A 12,077-nucleotide genomic window follows, 5' to 3' on the forward strand; every position below is an offset into this window, starting at 1 on the left:
GTTCTGCTTTGATAGTACACATGTTTTTAGGTGTGCAGGATAACCAAAATGTTCTGATTTTGCAAGGTTTTGGTGGAAAGTTTTGCAGGACCTCAGTAAAGTTAGAAGTCAGTGTTCCTGTTGGAGGAGCTGCAGCTGACACCATTGCTGTGGGCTTTATCACGCGGCCCTTTGTGAAAGCTATGCTCTTGGCCAGGAAGTTTTAACAGTCTTGTGTTCTGAGCCACCAAGTTATTACTTAAATAATGAAATTCGATGGTCTGTAGTAGGAAAGCCTTTTTAATTATCCCAGATGGTTCTGTACCTGTAATTTTTTTAATTCATAAATATAAAAAGTCTTTTTACTCCTCTTTAGTAAACTCTCTTTTTCTTTTTTTTCTCTCTCTCTCTACCCTCTACAGCTTCAATCGCATTTAATCCCTGGGATAAACCTGAATGCCTTGGGTCTCTTTCCTCTCTCGTCTCCTGGGATGCCACCCTCTCCAATGAGCGCTGCTCCCCCCTGTGGCGGAGCCTCCTATCCTTCATTTGGGGTAAGATCTGAACTGGAACTCTTCTTGCTGTGATGTGCTTTTCATTTTAAACTTGAGCCAGACTCCATTAGGTTCTCTTCCCTTCTAACAAAATGCAAATGATAGTTTGCTGCTCTGTTTTACAAAAGACAATGACCAAGTCTTTTGTCAAACATTTTTCAAATTTTGTACAATGGAGTTAAAACTGTTTAAATACTGCCGTTTTGGACTGCTTGTTTTACAATGTTATGGAATGGCAGGTTTATTTGACTACTGTTCTAAATGGGATACAGAGGAATAGTGTGTCTTTTTACACTCCTGAAAACTAGTACTAGTCTCCTCCTGTGTGGTGTAGAGCTGCCCATATTTTAGCAATGCGTGTTTTTTGGAGCATCTGGTTTCTGCTGGAGGCCAGCAACTTGCTGTAAGTGACTGCTGTGCATGGCTTCATCTAGCTTGAACTGCTCAATGCAATACATCACTTCCAGCCGGGGGGGCGGGGAAATGCCAGCTGGATAATTTGAGGTGTGGTTTACAACTCCTGTTTGCACCTTTTTGTAAAGTACGTGTTTCTACAACTACCCTGCCCATTTAATAGCCTTTGTTTTATCCCTTTAGCACAATTTAATTGAATTGCCAATGCTATTTACTGCACAGGAAGCTCCATCTACTGAATTTCTAGGTAGAGAGGTTGGGGTTGTGATACACACCTATCAATAGATGTGCATTCTGATAGTGGTCAGCCACTTTACAAAAATTACATTATTTTATAATCCACACTTCATTTGGGTTATTTTGTCAGTTTACATGGATTCCTGTGGTTTGGAATGTGCGTTTTTAATTATGCATGTGAACTAAAGTGGCTAAACAGCAGAGCACATTGGTTGTTGTGTTTAATGTGTAACATGGCATCCAGGTCTAAAACAGGCTTGCAATTATAGGGAAGTTGCTCCAGGTTTTGTTGGTTAGTAATGCAATAATTTGGTGTTGACTGCTGCAACAGTGTTCTTGTATGCTTAGACAAATATCATTTTCATATTTATTCTGTTATGCTGTGATCATGTGCACAATTGCCAGTACCACTTTATTTATTTATTTATTATTATATATATATATATATATATATATATATATATATATATATAGTACTGTGCAAAAGTTTTAGGCAGGTGTGAAAAAATGCTGTAAAGTAAGAATGCTTTCAAAAATAGACATGTTAATAGTTTATATTTATCAATTAACAAAATGCAAAGTGAGTGAACAGAAGAAAAATCTACATCAAATCAATATTTGGTGTGACCACCCTTTGCCTTCAAAACAGCATCAATTCTTCTAGGTACACTTGCACACAGTTTTTCAAGGAACTCGGCAGGAAGGTTGGCCCAAACATCTTGGAGAACTAACCACAGTTCTTCAGTGGATTTAGGCAGCCTCAGTTGCTTCTCTCTCTTCATGTAATCCCAGACAGACTCGATGATGTTGAGATCAGGGCTCTGTGGGGGCCATACCATCACTTCCAGGACTCCTTGTTCTTCTTTACGCTGAAGATAGTTCTTAATGACTTTCGCTGTATGTTTGGGGTCGTTGTCATGCTGCAGAATAAATTTGGGGCCAATCAGATGCCTCCCTGATGGTATTGCATGATGGATAAGTATCTGCCTGTACTTCTCAGCATTGAGGAGACCATTAATTCTGACCAAATCCCCAACTCCATTTGCAGAAATGCAGCCCCAAACTTGCAAGGAACCTCCACCATGCTTCACTGTTGCCTGCAGACACTCATTCGTGTACCGCTCTCCAGCCCTTCGGCGAACAAACTGCCTTCTGCTACAGCCAAATATTTCAAATTTTGACTCTTCAGTCCAGAGCACCTGCTGCCATTTTTCTGCACCCCAGTTCCTGTGTTTTTGTGCATAGTTGAGTCGCTTGGCCTTGTTTCCACGTCGGAGGTATGGCTTTTTGGCCGCAAGTCTTCATGAAGGCCACTTCTGACCAGACTTCTCCGGACAGTAGATGGGTGTACCAGGGTCCCACTGTTTTCTGCCAATTCTGAGCTGATGGCACTGCTGGACATCTTCAGATTGCGAAGGGAACTAAGCATGATGTGTCTCATCTGCTGCAGTAAGTTTCCTTGGCCGACCACTGCGTCTACGGTCCTCAACGTTGCCCGTTTCTTTGTGCTTCTTCAAAAGAGCTTGGACAGCACATCTGGAAACCACTGTCTGCCTTGAAATTTCTGCCTGGGAGAGACCTTGCTGATGCAGTATAACTACCTTGTGTCTTGTTGCTGTGCTCAGTCTTGCCATGGTGTATGACTTTTGACAGTAAACTGTCTTCAGCAACCTCACCTTGTTAGCTGAGTTTGGCTGTTCCTCACCCAGTTTTATTCCTCCTACAGAGCTGTTTCTGTTTCAGTTAATGATTGTGTTTCAACCTACATATTGAATTGATGATCATTAGCACCTGTTTGGTATAATTGTTTAATCATACAGCTGACTATATGCCTACAAAATCCCTGACTTTGTGCAAGTGTACCTAGAAGAATTGATGCTGTTTTGAAGGCAAAGGGTGGTCACACCAAATATGGATTTGATTTAGATTTTTCTTCTGTTCACTCACTTTGCATTTAGTTAATTGATAAATATAATCTATTAACATGTCTATTTTTGAAAGCATTCTTACTTTACAGCATTTTCTCACACCTGCCTAAAACTTTTGCACAGTACTGTATATATATATATATATATATATATACTGTTGTGTGTTTTTGGTTTGGGGGGGGGGGGGGTTACATTTTTTTTATTTTATTTTCCCCCAAATGAGAAATTGTCTTCAGTTTCCTTTGGCAGAGTCAAGTGTACATAGTCCATGGTTCCTTTCTAAAGGTCCTTGCATCCCCTGCCCTGATGCTTCCTGTCTGCTTATGTGGGAGTAGCGCCAAGAATCTGGTCTTTACATAATCTTACACAATTCGGCTCATTGGCAGACTAAAGCTGACTGTTTACCATTTCCAAACACACCCACATAAGTACTGTAGTTAAGTAACTGGAAGATTTGTTATGTAATCCTAGATAAGGTCATTTTTTTTTTTTTTTTTTCTTTCCACTGCATGGTTTCATTTTCACAAAGAAAATGGAAAAATAAAAAGGCTAATTGCTATGGCGATTAACACCAATTTCACAGGAATTCTCCACAGTTCAGGGAGGCATTAAAGGCAATGCTTTTAGGCAAGTTTCATACTGCCTGACGAGGGGGAGGAAAGGGTGTGAGGTTATAAAGTATCTGCTTCTTGCTCTCCTTAGGTTCTATTGTAAAAGGAAGCTTTTGTAGCTCAAGTGCAAGTCCTCTTCCCTTGTCTATTTTCTGTGCCACATTGGCAGCAGATGCTATATACTTTGCAGAGCAGGGCTGGTAACTACCTTCCCCAACAGTGGTTTAGTGGCAAAAAAGCTACTCAAGTAATGGAGCCATCAATCCATAGCGGTCGATTGCATTACAAGCAGTCAACCTTTACTGAAGTTTAAGTTAAATGCCAATGCACAAGTCAAACATGCATACTAACTAATGTTTATTTCCATTAATTTACCAGCAGTGAAAAATAGATTGTACAAATTTAGGAATTATAATGCATTCCCTGTTATAGCCAGTACTAAGGAAGCACCAGTATGCACTGCCTGTTAATTTAAAAAACGAGAACCAGTCTTTCCAATTCACTGAGTCTCAGACTTAAGACCTACAGTGCATGGTTCGGTGAAATGAAGGCTATTTCTTCACCCTAATGGTGGTAAACTTCGCATGGACAAGAAGTTGTTCCTTGCATTAAGGTGTTGAAGGCTGTACCTTGGAAACGGCTTGTCCAGATGTTGACTAACCGCTGCATGAGCATTTGCTATATGATTATATTCCAAGTGCTGTGTATGTAACTTGTGTAACGTGTTGGCGGATAGTTGAGGACCAGGAGTAAGATTATCCTTGGTGTTGGCCCTTGCTCTTCCTCTGCTGCATTCTGAAGATTCTGTGTGCTTTGGAGCTACCCATGTGGGAAATGGGACCACTAGGAGTAGGATTTAGAATTGAGCTGGCAGGGTTTTTTGCTGTTGGCTTTTAAAGTAAAACCTGAAATGTTGTTGCTTTGTGGTGGGTTTTTTTATTTTATTTATTTATTTATATATATATATATATATATATATATATATATATGGGCTGCTTGCTGGCTATTCCTACTCCACCCCACCCCCCACCCCCACCCCCCTTGTACTATAACTCCATTGTTGTTTTTTAGAGACATTGCTCGATTTTGTATACAGTTTTTATTCCATACTGCTAGAAGCTAAAATTGCATACGCCAATAGAAACGTACCAATAACAGATTACATGTGTGCCTTAGCTGGATGTTCTCTTTCTTGGCAGCAGCCAGAGTCGGAGACGGTACATTTGTTCATCCCAGCCTTGGCTGTGGGAGCCCTCATTGGCAAACAAGGGCAGCACATCAAACAGCTCTCCCGCTTTGCAGGAGCATCTATCAAGGTATTACATGAGATGAGCACATTTATGTGCTGCTTGTCTCATCCTGTTGAGGTTGTCAGCCTGCAAAGGTACTGAATTCTCTTCATATGAAGCATTCATGTCTACCTAGGAATATGTACCTTTTTAATTCTGCATGTCGCAACATATATTTTTAAACTGATTTTTGGTGATGTTGCATAACCTTGACTCATGCTCTTTTAAATAATGTGTAATGTATATATTTATGTAAAAACATGGCATGGTGCATATCTGAATCTACCACTGTCATTTTTTGCCTGGCTTGGAATTGTGGCAATACTCTAACAGTGTGGGTGTAGTGTGTTTTTTTTTTATTTTATTTAATTTTAAACTGCAGCATGATAATTGTTGCAAAGATAGACTACTTTATCATTTGGTAACGTGAATTTATTAATATTGAATCCCACAAGTGTTCCTTGCATAATAGAACCGCAGTAATGCATGCATAACCCTGAAGGCTTGTGTAAGTTAGACGGCAAGGTGTGATGTGGACCCTCCAGTGTGGAAGACCAGAACTTGATTTTACATGCCCGTTGTCTCCTTATGCATGCACCCATGCTGTAGACCTGCAATCGCAGTGGCTGTAGATCGGGGTGTTGGTTCAGATCACCAGCTACCATGGAGAAGAAACAATCTGGAGAATCTGTCCATGACTGGGGGAAACTGGAAACTTATATTCATGTACATGTTCTGCATGCCCATGGCACAGGCCAGTTCGGAAGTCCTGTGCTGCATCAGAATTTCTTCATGACTGTTGCCAGACTTTTCCAATACTTTTGAATTTTATATTGGAGCTTTACTGCAGATGCCTGCTTTTTGAAAAGGCACATCTCAGACCAGCATAACTTGTAATTTTTAGATTGCTCCAGCCGAAGGACCAGAGGCCAAGCAGAGAGTGGTGATAATCTCAGGACCACCAGAGGCACAGTTTAAGGTATGGCGTATGTAATGTACGTTCTGCATGAAATACCACTAATGCACTGAAGTTGTTGCATTCAAACTGACCTAACAGCATGGTGTAAGAATATTGTAGTAAATGTGCATGATTTCATTATTTCCTTCCTCTACAGATTGACATAGTTTGCTTAATATTACCATCTAACTATTTCCTGGAAAATAAATCAATCATTTGCCTGCATATCCTTTTTCAGGCTCAAGGGAGAATCTTTGGGAAACTAAAAGAAGAAAACTTCTTTGGACCCAAGGAGGAAGTAAAACTGGAGGCCCATATAAAAGTGCTATCTCATGCTGCTGGCAGAGTTATAGGCAAAGGAGGCAAAACGGTAAGCGCTGTAAGGACTGGAACTTTCACGTTTTCTTGCTCATGCAACGAGTTCCATTTAAAAAGGAAATTCTGAATGCCGCTGTTCTGAACTCCAAGTCTTTGTCCAATGATGTCCACTATACTGCCATTCTTTTAAAACAGAAGAGCTAATGCTTTTGTTAAGTTGGTCCAAGACTCTCTGTCTCGGTCTGCTCATGTCAGACCTGCTCCCACCACCTCAGTGACGCACTTGCACACAGGCAGTCTTTCAGCTCTAAGGAACACAAGCACCAAAACACACAAGAAGAATAACAGTTTACAAACGCACATTTACAGAGTACTCCCATCCCCTTCCCCAGTCCATAATCAGGTCTATTCTTTTTGAAGCAACATTGCATTGTTTGCTGACTGACAGAGTTCCAGTGATTAAAACCGAAGGAATGCTACTTGGCTCTCCGACAACTTAGAAATTGCGACTCTTTTAGCATTTAACACTAACTATTTAAAAACTATGTATATGTTATTCAGTTATCTGATCTCGTTTCACAGGTGAATGAGTTGCAAAACCTTACCAGTGCAGAAGTAGTTGTTCCCAGAGACCAGACCCCTGATGAAAATGATGAAGTAATAGTGAAAATAACAGGTCATTTCTATGCAAGCCAGGTATGTATAGTTGCTTTCTTTTAAGCTTTGATGCACTATTTCATTTGGCTAACTGAACTGTCTAATTTTACAAATGTAGTGTTTTTAATGACCCATCGTAGAAGGTTTATATAATCCCAGGGTTGATGAAATTGAAGCCTGCATAACACAAGGAGACCAGAACAACCCGTGCTGAAACACAAAGGAAGTTTTACAAAGGTTGCCAACACAGGGGCTCCTACAGGGGCTCATTCTCTTCTGGTTGCCAAGGAGGGATTTTGTCCTCTGGTGTGATAAATGGATATTGCTTTATCCAACTTCCTGTCATACAAGGGTCTTTCCCGATAACGGTTCACATCGCTGCAATCTCCAGCATGCCCCCTGGCTAGGACTGTCACCCTGTTGGTCCCACTATGGTTCCTAGTTTCATTGGCGGGATCACCAAAAGAAACATCGTCCCTCAATGGAGCCTGTCTGGTACTCTCCAAACTCATGAGACCACCGTTCGAACCCACGGCTGTAATGTGAAAAGAAATTCCTCACTTGGAAAACGGCATTTTCTAGTGGCAGTGACCTCCGTTAAAAGGGTACTGTAAGCAAGCTCTACGCCTTGGTGATCGATGCACCATACTTCCAGTCTTTCAGTAACAGGATTGTCTGCATGCCAAACTCCCCCTTTCCTACCAAACAGTAAGAGTTCCATTTGGCTCTGGTCATGACGTTGACGTTTTCCTTTAGCACCCCCCCACCCCACCCCAGCGTAAACTTCAAATCTGAAGAGGAAGCCAGACACCATCTAATTTGATGTCTGGAGAGCCCTGAATTTCCACATACATAGGATTATCTATCAGATCATCAAGCCAACAGTTTATCTCCTTTTAGCTTGCAAACCTATCTCCAAGTAGACCATTTCAAACCGGATCACAGCCTCAAATAAACCAGCTCCAGGACCTATCAAAGCCCACTCATTAAGAGGAGTGGATACTACATGGGCACAACTCAAATCTGTCCCAATACCACACACACACATGTAACAGTGCTGCCTGGGCCACTTTTACAACACTGTTAAGCGTTACAATTGTCTTTTTTGCTCGGTCTTACCTGTGGCTTCTACCAACATATAACCTACCACCCTCTTGTCTTGCACCCTTTGGTATGGTCCACTTTTGCATGTGGAGTTCATCACATGAGGTAAGAATATGAAGATTAGCTGGAATATGGTTTCTTTTGAATGATGACTAACTCTTCCACTTGCCTCCAGCCTTCCCCCTTTTTCTATACCGTCTATTTTTGAAATTTGGGTCAGTGATCCTGGCAATAACATCTGTTTTTGTGGAAGAGGGAAACCTTTGGTGCCAAAAAGGTTTATCACAATGATCTCTAAGAGATCGGTTTGTTCTCCTGACCCAAGCAACATGGAGACTGGGAGTTCCCTTTTGTGTGTGTGTGGAGTTCATCATCCTACAAAGAAAACATATTGCAGGTAATCTTTGTAATCTCTCTCCTGGGCTAGCAACAAGACAGGAGGTTAATGTGTGGACCTGGAAAAAACACAATTACCGGTAGTTGGGGCATTAAGCAAAAAATGTGCCCACATAGTGATTTTAATTTATTTCTTTTTTGTTGTTTTTTTTTGTTTCAGCTTGCCCAGCGAAAAATTCAGGAAATTTTGGCCCAGGTAAAAAGACAACAGCAGCAGAAAACAGTGCAGAGTGGACAGCCCCAACCAAGAAGAAAATAAAGGAAAGATTCAGGACCCAGGCCTATCACAAAGACAGGTGCCCAACCAAAGAGAAAGCTTGACTGTGTTGCCAGCAGGGAGCACCACAAATTCCTGACAGCTGCACTTGACAGAATTCCCATCTACTCAGTCACCTTTTATTTAGGACCAGGCAATCTTGGAACTCTGTCTCCTGAGAATTGTGTATTTTGGCTTTGAAAACTATTTTTGAAACCCAGCTTTAAAAGAAAGAAATTGACCCTTGCTTCCCTTTTTGTTCTATTTTCACCACTTCACAAAATGTTTTATTAGACCTTGGTTTAATGAAGCTTTCTCTCTGATTTCACTGGTTATTATAAAGGCATGGCTCTTCTAATTAATTTGATGTCGTGGGGGGTGGTGGGAGTAGGATTTGGATGGGGTTTTGTTTAGGCAAGGGACAGGGGCACAGGAAAGAAATATTAATGTGGCATTTTATAAATTTGGATGCTTTTATAGAAAACACTGCCATATTAGGGAAGTGTTGAATGGTGTTGGCCAGGATATGAAATTTGAATATGCATTTTACTGAACTACCTCAGGCATATAGTACCTCGGCAAAAAAAAAAACAACTTCCTTCTGGTATTTTGTATACTTTATAAAGCTATTGTTTCTTGAACATTTTTTTTTAATTTTTTTTTTTTTAATAAAAGGAGAAATTAATTTTAATCGGCTATCAACCAGGAGTGCCTTTTGACATTATATATAAAAAATGTGTGAGGAAACAATTGTGGTACTCCTTGCTGATGGGAGTACTTAAATACAGTAATAAAAATTGCCTCGGTTTTCCTGAGGTCATCGGCACCATCATAGTGAAGACGTACAACTAATATTATGAAAGATGTCGACATAATGCCAACATTACAAAAAGCAGCAATGCCATTTTATTTTGGGGGATATATGAAATTTAGAAATTTGACGGTACAATTATTTTTTCTTGGAGGGGGTGACTGACAAGACTAGACAATGAAGTGAATGGGGGAGGCTGGGGTTTTTAGACATGTTTTGCTGTGCACTTTGCTTAACTGCATGAACCCTCTGTGCCTTTGTCCATCACTGCCTCCTTTTTATAGAAATAGAAGAAAAAAATAATGCAGCCCACCTGGACTTGGCCAATTTGTTTGAAGAGCCAGCTTCATGTTCCATTGCTTGGTAGAATATTGATCTGTTGTGTGCATGACTAAGATGGGACTATATGTCTAACAACAATACATTGTGTTTGTGTGGGGGAGGATCAATCTGCTTGATCACACTGAAGATGTTGAAACTAAAGGATAAGTTTACATATCCAGCCACTGTAGGCGGCCACAGTAAGCCACTTGGATGGTTTGGAGCTCATTTTGAGGCCTTCTGCTTGGTTTACTACGGGTACAGCAGAGTTTATGCACATTCACAGACACAAATGGTGAATTCTGTAGAATTTAAAGTGAGGGGGGGGTGGGAAATAAAGGAAAAGGCAAGGATTAAAGAGAAAGCTACTCATTTTTTTTTTTGCATAATGTAAATATAATTTGATTGTTTAACTATTATGCATTATGCTTTTACAATATAACTTCTGTCTACCTCAACTTTCAAATTGTGGCAGTGCATAAAAACTGCTGTGTGGTCTTACCAGAGCCATGCTAATACCTCTGAACCTTTTTGATGATTTTGTGCATGGGATCAGATGCTGCACTGATTTTGAGGGGCACAAATTTGCTTAACTATTTCTTTCTCACCATTTTTGATCTACCTCTTAGACCTATATATTGAAATAGAGGCACTTCTACTTTTTAGAATATATGATAATTTCTCAAAGAATTTTGTACAGATTAGACATTTGAAAAGTCTGAAGTTTTGTTTTTGTCTGCATTTTATATTTTACCAATTGATTTAAAAAACCTTAAACTTATGATGCAGCTTTAGCAAAAAAACATGGTGCAGTGGCTTTCTTTGTGTAGTTTTAGGCATTACTTTTCCTTTATAGATTTAAAAAAAAAAATTGTTGGTCAATAAATGACATTTTGAATTCAGTTTAAAGGCTCGGTCAAAAGCCAATCTTTGTTAACATTGGAAGGAAAAAAAAAAGGTGTATTCATTTTTTTCAAACAGGTGCAGCATTTGTATCTGCTAATTTTTATTTCAAATTGTTCTATTTACATTTCTAGGCTGTATAGTGTGGTAAATCATGTTTTCTACATGAGACTTGGAAAGTAAAATGAGTGTTTGATATCGGCAAAGCATGGATCATTTCTCCTGTACCGTGTCCCCAATGCAGCTCCACTTGTCGAATGCCTCTGAGTGAAATAAAGAATTTGCTCTGAAGTGTGTAGTGGCTTTTTTTTTTTTAGTTTGTGCTTCTGACGACGGGACAAGTTTGCCCAGTCAAAGCTGTATACAAGACACTGACTAACTCTCTAAACAAAAGATGCAACACATTGTAGCCTTGCATCAGGATCAGAAGCTGCAGAAGGTGTTGCTTGCAAAAGCAACTACAAATGGCCAAGGAATTACAATGTCCATCAAAGGGAATTTAAAATGCATGCATACATACATACTCTGAAATTATAGAGGACCCCCTATTAATCCCCTTAATCGTTTTGAAAAGAATCTCTTAACCCAAGAAAGGACCAAAACAAGCATGTGTAACTTGTACACAATTAAAGCAATTGGTAACATGAAAAGGTACAGACATGCTCAAATTTGTTGGTACCCCTCCACAAAAAACGAAGAATGCACAATTTTCTCTGAAATACTTTTGTCAGTTTCAAGTTAATTGGCATCCACCATTGTTTATTCCATATTTAATAGAAATCAGACTTTGCTTTTGATTTTTTATTCAACATAATATTGTAAATAATAAAACAAATGAAAATGGCATGGACAAAAATGATGGGACCGCTAACCTAATATTTTGTTGCACAACCTTTAGAGGCAATCACTGCAATCAAACGTTTTCTGTAGCTCTCAATGAGAATTCTGCACCTGTTAACAGGTAGTTTGGCCCACTCTTCCTGAGCAAACTGCTCCAGCTGTCTCAGGTCTGATGGGTGCCTTCTCCAGACTGCAAGTTTCAGCTCTTTCCATAGATGTTCGATAGGATTCAGATCAGGACTCATAGAAGGCCACTTCAGAATAGTCGAATGTTTTGTTCTTATCCATTCTTGGGTGCTTTTATCTGTGTGTTTTGGGTCATTATCCTGTTGGAGGACCCATGACCTGCGACTGAGACAGAGCTTTCTGACACTGGGCAGTACGTTTCGCTCCAGAATTCCTTGATAGTCTTGAGATTTCATTGTGCCCTGCACAGATTCAAGGCACCCTGTGCCAGGCGCAGCAAAGCAGCCCCAAAACATAACCGAGCTCCATGTTTCA

The 12,077-nt window shown here is 40.1% G+C and overlaps 1 protein-coding gene across 2 annotated transcripts in view; it reads left to right on the forward strand.

The window, feature by feature from the left end:
- LOC117435385 (insulin-like growth factor 2 mRNA-binding protein 3) overlaps nt 1-11,027 on the forward strand; it is a 45,702-nt gene extending 34,675 nt beyond the window's left edge. Inside the window, exons 10-15 of one of the 2 annotated variants that reach the window (XM_034058490.3) lie at nt 402-533; nt 4,926-5,039; nt 5,917-5,991; nt 6,209-6,340; nt 6,871-6,984; nt 8,606-11,027. In XM_034058490.3, the coding sequence (XP_033914381.1) occupies nt 402-533; nt 4,926-5,039; nt 5,917-5,991; nt 6,209-6,340; nt 6,871-6,984; nt 8,606-8,704 (666 nt within the window). In that variant the 3' untranslated portion in view covers nt 8,705-11,027. Of the gene's footprint in view, nt 1-401; nt 534-4,922; nt 5,040-5,916; nt 5,992-6,208; nt 6,341-6,870; nt 6,985-8,605 lie in introns of both variants that reach the window. The other variant, XM_034058489.3, reaches the window with a different exon arrangement.
- The last annotated feature ends 1,050 nt before the right edge of the window (nt 11,028-12,077 follow it).

This window comes from Acipenser ruthenus, chromosome 3, assembly GCF_902713425.1.
Source record: "Acipenser ruthenus chromosome 3, fAciRut3.2 maternal haplotype, whole genome shotgun sequence".
Taxonomy (NCBI): Eukaryota; Metazoa; Chordata; class Actinopteri; order Acipenseriformes; family Acipenseridae; genus Acipenser; species Acipenser ruthenus.